This window comes from Pteropus alecto, unplaced genomic scaffold, assembly GCF_000325575.1.
Source record: "Pteropus alecto unplaced genomic scaffold, ASM32557v1 scaffold511, whole genome shotgun sequence".
Taxonomy (NCBI): Eukaryota; Metazoa; Chordata; class Mammalia; order Chiroptera; family Pteropodidae; genus Pteropus; species Pteropus alecto.
This window is the reverse complement of record NW_006431911.1, coordinates 103,582-120,126: the sequence shown is the minus strand read 5'-3', so window position 1 is coordinate 120,126 and position 16,545 is coordinate 103,582. Positions and strand designations below refer to the sequence as shown.

The 16,545-nt window shown below is 42.5% G+C and overlaps 1 protein-coding gene across 1 annotated transcript in view; it reads left to right on the top strand.

The window, feature by feature from the left end:
- PRPS2 (phosphoribosyl pyrophosphate synthetase 2) overlaps positions 1-15,257 on the top strand; it is a 26,639-nt gene extending 11,382 nt beyond the window's left edge. Inside the window, exons 3-7 of the mRNA XM_006906030.3 lie at positions 616-714; positions 1,421-1,545; positions 9,862-10,035; positions 10,822-10,981; positions 12,748-15,257. Coding sequence (XP_006906092.1) covers positions 616-714; positions 1,421-1,545; positions 9,862-10,035; positions 10,822-10,981; positions 12,748-12,840 — 651 coding nt within the window. The 3' untranslated portion in view covers positions 12,841-15,257. The remainder of the gene's footprint in view (positions 1-615; positions 715-1,420; positions 1,546-9,861; positions 10,036-10,821; positions 10,982-12,747) is intronic.
- The last annotated feature ends 1,288 nt before the right edge of the window (positions 15,258-16,545 follow it).

The window sequence follows — 16,545 nt, the reverse complement described above, 5'->3', positions numbered from 1 at the left end:
CTGGACCACTGCCTATAGCCGCCCTGGACTTCGCTCACTTCCTGGATGTGATCTCTCAGCCTGGGTGAGGTCACACGTGCTGTTCCTTTCTGGAACACCGGTCTCCCCACCTCTGCTAGCCTCACCTTAAAAGCAGTTTTCTCAGGGGGGGCCTCTGACAACCAGCCCTTTTGAATTGATGTCTTTCATGCTATTTCTCATTCTAGCTCGTGCCCGCCCTCTTCCCCTTCCCACCGCCCCCGTACCTGTTCTTCTACACATTTGTCATGATTCGAACTATAGAAATTATGATACTACATGTATATAGTTTAATTATTTGCTTCTTTGAGATTTGTTCTCTATACCCAGTGTCAGGCACGTTGTCTTGCAATAGTAAATGTGAATAGTAAATATTTGGTGAGTAAAATGGAGTGAATGTTTTTGTTATAGCACGTCATTTTCATTATTAATTAATCTTTAAATTGAGATGATTAGCATTAACTAATAAAAATTATTCATGTTAATTTTCTTTATTAACATGTTCCAGATCAGCGGTGATTTCTCTGCTATACATCTCGGAAGAATCTAAAGGTACCCATCTCCTCCTGATATAAAATCCATATCTTTATTTTTTAGAGCCGTGCTCCGATCTCTGCGAAACTTGTGGCCAATATGCTCTCAGTCGCAGGGGCAGATCACATTATCACCATGGACCTGCATGCCTCTCAGATCCAGGTGCTGGCATTTTCTTTCTTGCCCTTGTTGTGATTGGGGGCTTAATACACGTGGTTGAATCCTAACCGGTTAAGTTAAGTCATTTCCAAAGGAGGTAACGTTATTCGTGTTTGAGTTTGTATGTGGCAACTCTCTTGGCTTTTCCATTTTTACTGAACTTGGAAATATAATTGAACATGCTTTCTTCTGGCTGCACTACCACCCGGCCTCCAGTCAGTTTTGAAGGACTGAGAATGGCTTCGTGGTTGTAAACTCTCTTAAAATTCCATCTCAACTTCTGGAAAATAATTAAAATGGCAGAGTTGTATGCTTTTTAACTTCTTCATAACTTAGTTCTTCATCTATAAAGCAGGCCAAATTATACTGCGCCCACTTGGTGATATAATGAATGTGAACTATTTGGCTTGTAATCAGGTGCTTAAGAAACAACAAACCTCTTCTCCCCACTGCCTTGCAAAGCCATTCTCTATTCATTAGGACATAGGCAATCCTAAGGTAATAGGACGTGTCCCCACAGATAGCAGATGGGGCTGGAATATGCTTCCTGAACGTATTTCTTTTGATTGAATTCTATTAAAATTAAGAAAAGGGAGTCTGTCGAGAAGGCTTCTTTGAAATAAAAAATTCAAATTTTATTTAATGAAAGATGATCTTTTAAAAAACCCTGCAGTGTGACACTGACTCCACCCCCCCCCTCCCCCCTTAGGGATTCTTTGACATTCCCGTGGATAATTTGTACGCGGAGCCCGCAGTCTTGCAGTGGATCCGGGAGAACATTGCTGAGTGGAGAAACTGTATCATCGTTTCCCCCGATGCAGGGGGAGCCAAAAGGTACGGCACAGGCCACACCAGGCACGTTTCTGCATTTGCTGATTGCTTTTTTCTTGTCCTGCGTAGTAGATAAGGAAGCATGTTTTAAATTACTTAATACTCTGTTTTGCAAATGAACAAGTAGGTACAGGCTTCACCTCCAGAGCAGGGAGCTGTCATCTTTGTCGACATTTCATTAGTCGTGAAAGGAAGAAAAAAAAAAAAACCGTGTATTTGTTTTCAGCAAAGAATATGTTTTATTTGAGTTTTTTAAGTTCTTTTTTTTTTTTCTGATTATAAAAGCAATCACCTCATTGGAAAATAAGGCTTTTAATTAACAACACGATTCACCACGCTGGTCCTTCCTACTACAAACACTTGAGAATGGGAGCCCAAATAGAACAGAATCTTATAAAAATAAATGTGTGTCCATGGAGCACCAAGAAAAAAAAAGGAGCTCTCTGGAGTCAAGAAGTAAAGAAGGGCTGGAAGCCATGCTCAGGTGGCCTGGGGCGATCAGGTGCGAGATCCAGGGACCTCCAGAGAGAGAGGGCATGAAAGGGCGACCTCTCCCCTGCAGCCCAGGAGGGAAGACAGGTTTCACCCAGGCTTTTGGATGGGGGGGAAAAATAGGCATCCGTGAGAAATGGAACCGAAGGCCTATGCCACGTGTTGATGGCCGGGGCATATGCACTCTCCTCACGTAGGGGTGATGCGGGGACCCCTACGGGGAGAAAATCCACATGAAAATTGGTCCCCGGCTGCAGAGCCACGGCAGAGAAAGAATTCACAAGCCCAGGTGCTCGGTAAGCTCCCTCCACTGAACGTGACCTCATGCCTGCCGATCTGGGTTAGAAAGCCGAGAGGGTGCAGCCTACCCGGAGTCACCATCTGCAGGTCACTGGGCAGCAGCCAGCCAGCACGTGGGAGTGACAGAACAGTTACTAGCAGAAACCGACCTGGCACTAACGGCATCAGAGCGCAGGCACGCTGAACGGCATAACGGTACTGAGCAGCGAATCTGGAGGGCTTTGCAGAGACTCAGGAGATTATGAGCAATCGGTACGGTGTCCAGAAGCAGGGACGAAGGTGGTAGAATGCTGATGTGACGCAGAGTGCTCTACTGCAGGCTGAGACTTGGTGACTCAGAGCGACTTTGTGCAACCGTACAGCTGCTATCTGGGAAGGGAAAAAGTGGAATGGAGTTTTAATGCCCAGGTCAGGGCTTCCACAGAAAGGGAGAGGTAAAGAGATCTTGTCTGCCCAGTGAGAAAGCAAGGAAGCTCGTAAATGTGCCCTGACAGGCCAGGAGGACCACGAAGCTTCGGGACATCTTTAAAATGCAAATGCCCGGCTCTCATTTGGCTCCCTCATCCACCTGGCAATTTACTTGGCAACTTAAGTCACACAGTGGAATCTTGATTTAATGGCGAATCCACTGGCCTGATCTAAGGTTAGAGGTGAAAAAAGTGGGCCAAGGGGTACACAAACTCGTTATTAATAACAGCTTTATTGAGAGAAAATTCACATACCTACAATTGGTCCGTTTCAAGTGCACAGTTCAGTGGTTTTCAGTATATTCACAGATTTGTGCATCCATCACCTAATTCCAGACCCTTTTTTCATCACCCCAGAAGGAAACCTCTGTGCATTAGCAGTCACTCCCATTCCCTCTCCTTCCAGCCCCTGGCAACCACTCACTATTTGCTGTCTCTATGGAACCGCCTCCGTGGACATTTCCCATAAACGGTATCATCCGATATGTGGCTTATGCGTCTGCCGTATCTCTTTGGTTTTAGAACCAGAAAAAGTTTCTTTGGAGCTAATAAGCCAAGAGAATAATAGATTCCGCAGATTTTTGTAGCCTTAGCTTTTCACGTGCCAACCTCATTTTTTTTTTTTTTTTAGAATCTGAAAACATATTCTCTCAGAAAACATTCAAACAGGGTAGCATCCCCCACTTCCTTGAAAGGCCTCCTCTTTCTGGTGTCAGACTTAACGTTATTCAAACATACATCTCCCTTTACATTTCACACAAGCGGTAATGTGGCCTATATACTCTTTGACCGTGCTTTTATTAAAACTTAATTTGCTCCATTGTTTTTTACAGCGGGATCATATTCCATTGCATGTGTATGGCATGGTTCCTTTAATCAGTTTCCCGTTCTCACTTCGAGGTACTGTTTGTCTACGCATGCGTTGCTTAACGACAGGCATATGTTCTGAGAAATGTGTCATTAGGTGATTTTGTCATTGTGCAAACATCATAGAGCGCACTTACACAAACCTAGATGGCATAGCCTCCTACACACCCAGGTACAGCCTTTTGCACCTGGGCTACAAGTCCGTACAGCGTGTCACTGTCCTGAATACTGTAAACAATTGTAACACAATGGTAAATATTTGTGTATCCAAGCGTAGCTAAACAGAAAAGGTATAGGAAAAATACAGTATAAGAGTATAAAAGTGTACCTTGTACACTTACCATGAATGGAGCTTGCAGGACTGGAAGTTGCTCTGGGCGAGTCAGTGAGTGTGAATGTGAAGGTCTTAGACACAGTTAGTTGTACACTACGGGACACTTAAATTTATTTTAAATTTTTTTCTTTGATAATAAATTAACCTTAGCTTACTGTAATTTCTTTTTATAAACGTTATATTTTTAACTTCTCAACTCTTGTAATAACACTTAGCTTAAACACATACAGGTTCTCTGGAACACCTCCCAAAGGGCCCGCCTGAGGCTCTTCTTAAGGAGGTATCACTTTTCAGAGAGATGTCCATGGCGGTTTGCTTGGGTTTTTTTTTTTTTCCATCATAGATTTGTTTGTAAGCGGATAATATATACCATGAGTATTCCTGTCTGTTAATGAAAAACTTTCAGTGTTGGGGTTCATGTTTTCAAATTTTAAGGAGTTTGTTGAAGTCTGCAAAAGCTTCTGCTAAACCCTTCATTGCGAATTTTCTTAGGGTTTCCTGTTAGGGGACCACCGTCGTATATTCGGTCCATCGTTGGCTGAAACGTCGTCACGCAGCACGTGACTGTCCTCTTAAACACAGTCCTGCAGCATTACACTGGCTTTTACGTTTTGTATACGTGTGCAAATAGGATGCGTCCCTAGAAGCGCAATGGCAGAGTCCGAGGGCAGGAGCCATTTCGGTTTTTATGGACAGTGCCAAAATTTGGTCTTTCCGAGAAGATAGACCAGTTGACATGCCCATCGAGTGTGGATGCCAGTGACTCTCTACACAGGCTTGTCCGCATAGCGAGTCATCAGACCTGTTTTACCTTACAAATCAGATAAGTGGTCTTTGGTATCTCTTCCTGTTATCCAGTTGCCTGGATAAGGTCACGTGCCCTTTCCAGCATGTTTATCATTCATGAGGATCTCCTCGCCTTTTGCCTGTTCTGTTGGCCGGAGGCCTTTTCCTCTGGATTATTAGGGGCTCTGCACAGGCAAGAAGTCACATCTTTGTTTTGTGTCTTTATGGGGAGGGGACAAATATTTCTCCAAGTTTTCATGTCTTCCCTTTGTATAGTTTTCTTCTCTTCACATTACAGCTTTGTTTATGAAGTAAGTATTCACCCTCTCAACAATTTTCTTCTCCCACGATTTTGTTTAATTTTAAGGGTCGCCCTTTTATTATGTTCCAATTTTCTTTGACTTGAAAACTGTTTTTGGAATAAAGACTGAAATAAGAATCCAACTCTGACTGCCCCCTGCCAGCTATCTAGTTGTTCCAAAACTATCAGATAACACATCTCTCCCCTACTGACATGAAACGCCATATTTTATGATATACTAGGTTCCCCTATCTGTCATCTGCTTTAAAAAAATGCAGAGTCAACACGTTTCGGATTTTTCGCCACCTCCTTTTCCTTTTCCCAAAGTTTCTGCTATGCCTGGAGTAAGCTGTTCCCCCCCAACTGACACAGCAGCCGCTCAGATGACACATGCTATGTGCAGTTGATGTTATCTGGCTTTTTTACGTGATACAAAAAGCCATATTTCACCAAAGAAAATTTATCAGACAAATTGGCACTCGTTGCCTTAGAAAAAACCTTAGAGGTTTGACTCGTTCCTGGTAAAACAACGAACAAACAAACAAAACCGATATTACCACAAGAGGTCAGTCTTGGATCGTCTTTGACCATTGATTGGGTTGACAGCTAAGAAAAAATAAACCTTAGAAGGAAGCGCCTGCCACTGTTAAGATAGTCGATATTAACCAAAACTGGTATGGGAAGTTGGTGAAACTAAGTAGTCGAGATTTAACTTTTATCGTGTTTTATTTTGGGAAGAATATGAACATGTATCCAGAAGAAATGGAAACCAAACTATTTTTCTTCTAGTTTTTTTCCGATTAACATTTCTCTGTGGTACGTTGTCTCGTCATTTGTTAGGTTTATATATTAAGTCTCAGTTACACGTGCAAAAGAAGAGTTGTAGGCTGTTCAGGAATAAGAATGTTCTAGCAACCCAAGGGGCTTTTGGCAGGGATGTTTTCCTTTATCTCTGGCTTCTTACATTAACATTGAGTACATGAAGTGGCTAGGGCTCCCTACTCATGTCTCATGCCAAACCCCCTGCCGCCGGCCATATAGTCCGGCCATATAGTTCAGCTTCGTTCCCACCCCGGCCTCTAGGTCCCCCCGCTGGTTCGCTTGTACACAGGCTGGGAGCGCGGGATCACCCGACAGAGGTGTGAATACTGGTTGCGCTTGGATTTCAGATTTCACTGGCTTAGAACATGGGTCACAATGGCTAGGTCATGGACCAGGGCCCTGCCATGCTGAGGTCTTCTCAGTCCTTTCAAATAAACCCCAAAATGTAATATATGTGCACGTCGTATATAAGGTGTTCAGGAGTCTCTTCTTGGGAATACCTGTCTTGTTTTCTGAGAAACTAACTTTCCTTAGTCAGAGTTTAAATGACTTATCTTTTACGTATACGTTTTAAGGTGTTTATGGGACAAAATTTTTGTCAGCACTCAAATGAATTTTTTTGCTCAATTAAATCCTTAAGTTAGGAAACCGGTGGTAAACAGATTTAGAAACAAAGGGTGTGGGCTAGTGAACTGGGTTTCCTTTGAAGCGGAAGGGTTTTTTTTTTTAAGGGTGGGAAGAATGCAGACCTCATTATAATAACGCTTCATTTCCTCCAGGACTTCGGAGATCCGAAATCGATGTCTTCTCTTGTCTAATCCAGTCGTCTTTGTCTTGAACCGGAAACTTTAGTCCTTTTTCCATTATGATTACTGCCACACTTCGATTCATGCCCACCATCTTTTGTGCTTGAAAACTGTTGTCCAGTGTAGTTTTTTTCTTCTCCGCAATTAGACATGATTATCGTGGTTTTATACAGCCAACATTTCTTTAGGCGTGTCCACATAGTGACTGATATCTTTGCTTACCTACCTCCACCCCCTGCCACGTCTCAATGTATCTGTTGTTTTCCTTCAGTTATATTCTTTAGAATTTCCTTAAGTGGTTGTATAAGGAAGTGACTTCTTGCGTTATGCAGTTTGGTGGAAGATATCTTCATTTTGCCCTCATGATCGAAAGGCAGCTTTGCTGGCTGTAGAGTCCTAGACCGTTTCATGTGTGTTAGCTGTTTTTTTTCACATTTTCGATCACTTTTTGTCTCTCAGATCGCATTCTAGACATTGTCTTCATGTCTATCTTCTCATTTACTCTCACATGCTCTTTAAACATACTCGGGTGTGTTGAATCGCTACTAAGTTTTTAATTTCAAATATAGTGTTTTTTATTTCTCGAAACTCTATTCTTAAGTCTCGATTCGTTATTCTTTATATAGTCTTTTTTGTTCCTATCCAAGTTTCTATTTCTTTAAAAACATAGAAAACAATCATTTTTTATTCTTTCTTGGCTAATGCCAGTGTCTGACATTTTGCCATTACGGCCCAGTTATTTCTGGTGGCTCTCACTTTGGATGCCTTGCTTTCCTGGATGTTTTGTGACTCTTCTGTGACACCCTCCTCCTCTTAGAATTTTATCATAAGAGAATTGGCATTTGTTGTCGCCAGTTCCCTTGGAGCACTGCCTCAAAGTATAACTTCGAATTAAATTCTCCACTTGAAGGTTTTCATCATACGCAGCATGGGGATTTGGATGAACAACCTCCAGGAGTATGAGAGAACTAGCTCCTCCATGTAGCATGGAGTTTGAGACACACGCATCCTGCCTGTCCTCGCCTGGGCTGCAGGTGTATTTTTCACTCATTCTGAAGGCATAACTTCAGCCTCCCTGTGTTTCACAGGCCGTCTCCCATTCTGCTCGGGTCTCAGCTGGGCCCTCGGCTTTCTCATTTCCATATCTCTGCTATCAAACATGCTCAGCATCATTCATGGCTCCATAGGACTCCTGAGGGCAAGATCTCAGCTGCGGGCCAGCTTCCCAGGGGAACCTACCATTACATTCTCAGCCTCTCAAGATTCCTTTGAGCCTTCCAGCTCCATGATGCATTTATGAAGACATTTCCCTTTGTAATCTAGCATTGTGATTGTTTCTGTTTCCATCAGGAAGGGTGCCGAAATGCAAGTCTCAATTGCCATCTGGAAACGGAGATTTTTCTACATGGAATATAGGTGGCCTTGCCTTACTTAGGTCTCATTTTCATTCATGTCCCTTGCTTGAGGTAACAGATGTCCCTGGTAATTCCAACATAGAAAAAAAACATTAGGATCTGAAAGAAAGGTGGCGTCGGTCTTTGATGAAGTTGGAAGCTGCTAAAGTACTGGCTAAATAAGTTACACGCAGAGTTACTACATGACCCAGGAATTCTCGCACTTTCCACCCCTAGGGATGTCCCCAAAAGACTCGAAAACGGGGACTCAAACAGATCGTTGTATGGCAGTGTTCACAGCAGCGCTGTTCGTAATAGCCAAAAGGTGGAAACGACGCAGCTGTCCATCAGCACACAAATGGATAGACAGGATCCAGTGTGTACTTACAATGGAATATTATTCATCCATAAAAACGAATAAAATACTGACACGCTACAACATGGATGAACCTGGTAACCATCATGCTAAGTGAACAAAGCCAGACACAAAAGGCCACATGTCGTATGATTCCATTCGTATGAAAAGTTCAAAATAGGTAAATCCATAGAGGTGAAGTAGCTTCACGGTCGGGTCTCCAGGGGCTGGGGAAGGGGGAGTGGAGAGTGACTTAACGGGGACAGGGTTGCCTTCCGGGGCGATGGAAATATCTGGGAATTAGAGGTGGTGGTAGCACAATGTGATGCGTACACTTAATGCCACTGAATTGTGTACTTTAAAATAATTAAGATGATAAATTCTATTTTATATGTATTTTACCACAATTTAAAAATACTGCTCAGAAACAGGCAAGGGGAACCAGGGGTACGGACTCTTGCCTGCCCGCTCCCCCCATCAGAACACCCATGCAGTGCCATTCCTGGTTCCCATCCGAAGATGATGCAATGAATAGGACCAGGACTTAGAAAACATACAGGGGTCTTGTTCGCCATTCACTGCACACTGAATGGGAGTGCGCGAGTGTGTGTATTGGTCCCTCAATAATAACTTTTCCATTGAATTGCATAATGGTAGATATTGTAAAAACTTGTAGGGGGTTTGGGGGACTGGGTGAAAAAGCTGAAGGATTTAAGAAGTACAAATTTATAGTTATTAAAAAAAAACCTGGAAGAGGAAAATCTCAACTTCACATCACTTCGTATCTGTGGCATCATTCTGTGGTAAGTTTTCATCATGAAAGCACACTTTTCAAGGGAAAAATCCAAAACGTCCTGGGCTCTCTGACAGGCCAGGCCTGCCACCTCCTCTTTCTGTAGCCAGCCCAGCCCTTTCTGAGCTGATGGCTTTTGGGTACTCACCACACAGAGACCAGAGGGACTGGACTCATGGTTTACAGTCTCTGGAGGCCTCAATCTTAGCAGAGCCCGTTTTCGTAAGCCTCCGTGTTGTGTGGCCATGTTAACTTTGTCCTCTCTAGCTGCACCACTAACTACACAAATAGTCATTTCTGAGGAACTTCCTTTAAGTTGTGTCCACGATTTTAAAAACTACCACACAACACTAACAAATTGAAAATCAGTTTCTTACCCAGTAGTTTTGTCCAGAGATCACGGCGCCCCGATGATATTCATTACCAGCTGCCATCAATGGCAGGACAATATTGCTGGCATATTCCTCCCCGTGTTTGCTCCAGTGAGAGCTGCTGCTGCTTTCATCATGTCGAATGTGGTTGGTTACTACAGTCCTAAAATACAACTTTAAAGAATGAGATTTTATCGGTGGTGGTTAAGATGTCCTTCTGCGTCTGCACAGGGTCACGTCGATTGCCGACAGGTTGAATGTGGAGTTTGCCTTGATTCACAAAGAGAGGAAGAAAGCGAATGAAGTGGACCGGATGGTCCTGGTGGGCGACGTGAATAACCGCGTGGCCATCCTCGTGGACGACATGGCCGACACCTGTGGCACAATCTGCCACGCTGCGGACAAGTACGAGGGACGGTTTGGGGAAGTGTTAGCATATCTCATTAAGAAGGGAAAAACATCAGCATTTTAAGATTGGGCCTCTTTTTCCGAAATATTGCCTTTTGCTTAGCAGTGGCGCTTTAGACCAAAGGAACTCCTAGGCCAATTTATTTTTAATTGGTAGGAAGAAAACCATGGTCCTTTACGGCCTGGTTTTCATTGTCAAGGTTGAGCTTGTGGTCTGTTTCATCAGGGGTCTGAGAAGGTGCAGCCCCTGAACTGAGCACAGGAGGAAAGAGCCACCCTCGGCCTTCAGGCCAGACTTTCCAGGCAGTACAAGACAAAGAACGTAAAATCTCTTGGTGGTGGTTTTTCTTTTTTTTATATTGATTATATGTCGATGATGTATGTCGATGATGATATTCTGGCTGTTTTGGTTTCAACCAGTGGTTCTCAACCAAGGGCACTTTTGCTACCTAGGGGACATTTGACAATGCCTGGAGGCATTTTTGATTGTCACACTGAGGGGAGGGAGGCATTGCTAGCGAGTGGAGACCAGGGGCTCTGCACGCCGAAGAGTTCCTCCAGGCCCAACGCAGAGGTTGATAATCCCGGATTTTATGACATACGAAGTATGTTGCCAGCTCATAATCTAAAGATCCTCTAGGTTTTCGACTAGTACATGTGAACAAAATTGGTTTCATGTTTTCCTTTATGGAATACACTTTTTGCTTTTTAAATTCATACCAAGGGGAGACTGTTTCAACAATATTCGTGTACACTTAATTTCTTTTGTCTTCTGTTTTATAGGCTGCTCTCAGCCGGAGCAACCAAAGTGTATGCTATCCTTACCCATGGAATCTTCTCTGGGCCAGCCATTTCCAGAATAAACAATGCCGCCTTCGAGGCTGTTGTCGTCACCAACACGATTCCACAAGAGGAGAAAATGAATCACTGCTCCAAGATCCAGGTACTGTCTACACTGCAGGCCGAACCAAGCAGTGAGGGACCTAGCTCAGATCCCCAAAAATAGCATCGAGTCTTCTGTGTGTGACTAGTAAGGCAGATGTCGGTAGAAGTTGCAGCTGCTCGTACTTGAGGTTATAATTCATTTAGATCTCTGAGAAAGGCTGGGGCGGGCAGAAGTCTTAAGTTAGAAATAGTAAGTGAATAAAACCACAATAGAAAACCGGTAAGAACCAGGCTGTGCTAAAGCTAAACAGAATTACCATATGACCCAACAGATCTACCTCTACGTATATACCCCAGAATTTGAAAACAAGTGTTCAAATAAAAACTCGTACACTTGTCTGTAGCAGCCCTATTCACAGTAGTAGCCAAGAGGTTTCTAACTGTCCATCAACAGATGAATGGGCAACCAAAATATTCTCTATCTGTACAATGGAATATCAGTCATTCAGCCTAAAAAGAGGAATTCTGACACATGCTACAGCATGGATAAACCTCGAAAACATGCTCAGTGAAAGAAGCCAGCCGGCCACAAAAGAACATGATATTTATTGTTTGATCCCACTTATCTGAGGAACCTAGACTAAGCATTCAGATTCATAGAGACAAAGTAAATGGAGGTTGCCACAGGCTCAGGGAGGAGGGATGGAGAGTTAGTGTTTAATGGGGACACAGTTTCTGTTTGGGGTGATGAAAAAGGTTTGGAAATAGATAATAGTGATAGTTACACAACATTGGACATGTAATTAATGCCACCGAATTGTACACTTAAAATGGTTAAAATGGTAATTTTTATGTTGTGTATATTTCACCACAATAAAAAAAAAATGCAGATAAAAAAAGCAGCACCAGCCTATGCTGAGGGTCCTCCGAGCTTTGTTCCTTCTTGCCCCTCCTGACTTGGGAGGCCACCAGAGAGCTGGTGATGACCGCTTTACACCGACTGGCCTGAAATAGATCGAAAGGGTCCGAGTCCTCATTTTGCCTCTGTCACAGTGAACCTCGGCAATTCGTTTCATTGCTAGAAGCCCCCATCCCATCCTGAAGGTGGGTCAAAGTGGATCTTCGAATCCATCGGAGAACGAAGCAGTTCATTTGGCATGAAGAGATATGTTTGGAAATGGTCAAAATAGCTCTCTCTGCCTTAGATTTTCATGCCTGATTAGCAGTTGTCGAGAGTCAGCAGACTACGGCCCAATCCGGCCCACCATCTGCTTCTGTAAATAAAGCTTTATTGGAACACAGCCATGCCCATTTATTTTTATGTATTATCTATTAGCTGTTCTCACACTACAACAACTCAGTTGAGTCTGGCCTGCAAAAGGGAAAGTTAGAATGATCATAGCCGTGCTCTTAAATGACAGTCACTGCATTTTCTGAAACCAAAAGAGAGAAAACCTTCGACGTAATGGTTGAATAAAATTAACTTAGAAACGAGCGCCCCGCTTGAAACTAATATAAATAAATAAATAAACAAAACAAGTGCCCCAAGAAAAGGATGTCTCTGGTTAACAGTGGCCCTGAAAAGCCTTTGGGTACCTGCGTTGAAAATCTCGCTTCCAGAATCCTCTAGGGGTTTGGCTTCACAGGGCCTAATTTGAAGGTAGACCCAAAGCATCTGTCCTCTCCAGAGAAGTAGCTATGGGAAGTCTTGACAGTCGTACATCTTACAGCTGGAGAAATTGTAGGGTTTCTGGCTTTCGTGTTTTTAATGAAATGTGACTGAGATGCCTTCCTTTCCTCTCGCCTCTTCTTTTTGGTGTTTAGGTCATTGACATTTCGATGATCTTGGCTGAGGCGATCCGAAGGACCCACAACGGTGAATCTGTCTCTTACCTGTTCAGCCACGTCCCGCTATAAATGCACACGATAGGAGTGTGGAGCGAGCCTGCTAGCATCTGAGTAGTATGCGTTTATCTGATTTTTAAGCTTTAGGACTTAGCAATTAGAACGCAAAAGCATCAGATCTTTATCTGTTCCAAAATCCGTTGTTTTCCCCTTCTATAGCTCCAGACCGTTATTATTTCCAGTTTGGGAGGAAGGTGGCAGTTATTTGACCTGTGAACTGTCATAAATGAGAAATATTTTTGTCATCTTGACTTGTTCTGATAGGGGACCTTTTCTTTTATTCTGTCAGTGTTTTACGGCCATAGCTTTATAATTCCATTGTGGAAGTTCATAGTTTATATTTAGGGTTGCCAAAGGTGACTTTAGGATAAAGCTTTCTATGTAGATATATAACAATAATGCCTATGGACGTTTGGGTAAAACCCTGTACAGTATGAGCCCTTAAACTGTAAGAAAACCTTAGAAAAATGTATAATACCGTGGATTTCGAATTTATTTTATTTTTTTAGTAACTGGGTTCCAAATAAACCATTTCGGTTTTTGTGCTTAATCTGGACCAAATTTTATATAGTTTAAGATGGCCACTGACACATTTTTGGATAAACATTAGACATACCGCAGGCTATGTAGTTCAGTATTTTTTTTTTTATTGCCACTTCTGAAAAGCATCTCATAACTATCGCCTACCTGAAATGTCACGTTCTAAAATTTCCAAAATTATGTGCAGCGATAGATCTGATCTAGAAACCATTTTGAGATAGTGTCTACTCTCACTGACACATTAATGCTCGCCTCTGTCCATCCCAGGTGGACAGTCCTTTGGGTACCTCTTGTCCTTTTAGGTCACATTTTTTTAGCTCTAGCTTTTACTTTGCCTTTTTTCCAATAATTTCACGTCGTGGATTTCCACCAAAACAAAACTCCTCTAAGTTCCCTCAGGTTTACTAATCTGAGCGTAATTTTGCTTTCGATGTAAACACAAAAGTGAATTTTTGTGAGTGACCCCGAATGCATATTTAAACATCATCTTAATAGTTTTGATTTAATGTTCTTTTGCCTTTTTAAATCAAAAGTACCAAGTCTTCTAGGCAACTGATTATTTCAGCTAAAGTTGTTACTTGAAAAATGGGGGTAAGAAAGGCCTGTGAAAAAGTACAGATAAGTAAACATTAGTTATTCCCTTAAGATCCTTTTCAAATAGGGGCCCAAGGAGTGACTCTGGAGGGGGAGATGGCTGTCTCCGCGAGATGGCCCTTGATGACATCCTCCAAAGTGAGGTGTCCCCCGACTGCGGCAGAAGGCAAGCCTTACACATTGGTGGGCAACCTACTGAATTCTCCAGCCCCGAAAGAAGAGAATTTGCCTGCATAAAATAATAAACAACAGTCTCTCCCTTCTGCCAAATCTGAAAACTTGAGAATAAATTCCTTAATCTAAATTCTGCAAGTGGAAAAATAAAATCTTTTTAAGTCATTAACAAGTATAACAATCTTTAAGGTTTCAAACTTCCCTACGGCAAGTTTGAATCGAAGTTAAAAAGTATCATTTTAGTGGTTGCAGAAATGAGCATTTAGTTAGACCTTAAAATGGTTTTTGAGGAAAAATATTGTAACCTGGTAAAGCCAGCTGTGCCATACGGATTGACTATATTTAGAAAGAGTTAACTTGAGATATGTAAAGAGCTTATTTAGATGCCGTTTACTTTTAATTTTTGATAAATGAGTGATATCTCTATTTCTTACAATTTTATGTGCATAGGGAAATGAGATGTAGTTAGGAACAAGCAAACAGTTTGGCATACAAGTGTAGACATGCTGACATGACTAAAACCAGTCCATTTAAAAGTAATCATTTCAATTAAGATTTAGAGTAAAATAGCTAGTTTTAAAATAATCTGAAGGTAAAAGAAAAATCTTTATTGTCATTCTCTGAATTAAGAACTGATTGATGATCGTTATTGAGCACCGCTTTTGTGTTTAAAAGTACTTCTAATACATTGATTAGACTTTGCCATGCACAGTGGCAGTGTAGACCTTAGCTGTTGGGTGATTTCAGTTCGACAAAGATGAGGAAGATGGCTTCCAGGCAGCCTCTTCCCAGAACTGGAGCTTCCCTTGCTGGTATGGAAACATTTAAGTGAAACTGTTGAATATATATTGGTCCCGTCCAGCTCTGCTGAATGGAGGCAGACTCGGCATGCATCTGGCCAAAAGGGGAGCCAGAGCAACGTGAATACACCAGAGTCACTCAGCCTCCAACTTAATCCACTTACAGATATTCAGATTATAACTGTCCTTTGTCGGGTGGGATGTCAACTAGATTCAGCACTATATTATTTGCAGTGCTTGTATTGGCTTAGAACATAGGATTTTAAGATCTTCCAACACTGTACTAAAACATTTCAATAAAATCATACTGCTTCTTTCAAAGTTTTTATCATCATTGTGGAGTCATATGTTTTGACGGGGTGTACCTGAAAATGTGTGCTGCCTCACGAGTGTAGCCTAGCGTGTAAAAGTACAGAAAAGCCAGAAGCTTGTTGAAGTCAGCTCTCCTCCACTTCGAAGGTACCTCCGAAGGGGTGATCAGTAGTCTCCTTGCCCCAGAGCGTAACAGCGGTGCCACATAAGGCATCCAAGTTGGGAATTCTAGATGTTTCTATAAAATCAAAGATCGCACAGTGTGTTTACACAGCAAAGTCGTAATATTCGGTATCTATAGATCGGAATAGACCAGACTTAAATGTAGACTCCAGAGAAGTTTTGATTTCAGAAGCTGCAAGAAGAGTTTCCTGCTCCCATAAAACAACTAGCTATTCAGTGATACTTTAAGTCACTCTCGTGGGGACAGTGAATTGTTAATTATATTCTCCCAGTCAAGCCCAACTGTGGATAACAGAGTGGCAACATTTTTAAGTCCCAGTGAAATGTAAAGAACTAAAACCAAATCCGTCATGGAAGATCACAGTTTACAGTCTGAGAGAATGTGATAGAATGTACCAGGGGGCAGGGAAAAATGGAGAGGTGGAAGCCCCAAAAACACTTCAATCCCACCGAATAATGCTGTCACACCTCTTCAAAAGTGTTCCATATGGCAGGTCCTACGACATCCAGCAGCTGATAGGCTAAGTGGGGATAGGCTAAGTGTCAAAGGGAAAGATGAACTACCAACGGGTTCAGAGGCTCAGTCAGGCTGGGGAGATCAGAAGGGCGTTTGTGAAGGGACTGCCATTACTGGTGGTACTTCATGGCAGAATTTTTCAGAATCAGATGACTGTATTCCAGCACAGACTAGCAATCCAGCGTAGGGTGTAATATACATTTGAGTGAGGCGAGCCAATGAAGGTGGAAGTTAGGGCGGGGGCTGGAAGCTGCTACCACATCCTTCCTGTACGTTGCGTGGCGAAGTCAACAGTTCTCACTGCAGTTCTCCACTGCAGTGAGAACTGATTGCTTTGGACATTAACTGCAATTTTCAGAGCAGTCATCTTAAATCTTCCCTTTGAAAGAATAGGTAGGTGTGAAGAAGCACGATTTTCACGCATTTACTAGGTGTTAAGCCATGTGCCTGTGAGCTAGTCACAAACATGATCCCCTCACCCAGGAGTTCATTGTCCTGGCATGTGACCATCTCCGTCAAGGGTAGCATTCGGTGATGACAAATATTTGCATGTTGAAAACACTTTAAACGGGCTGTAGAAACGTAGAAACTAGTTCC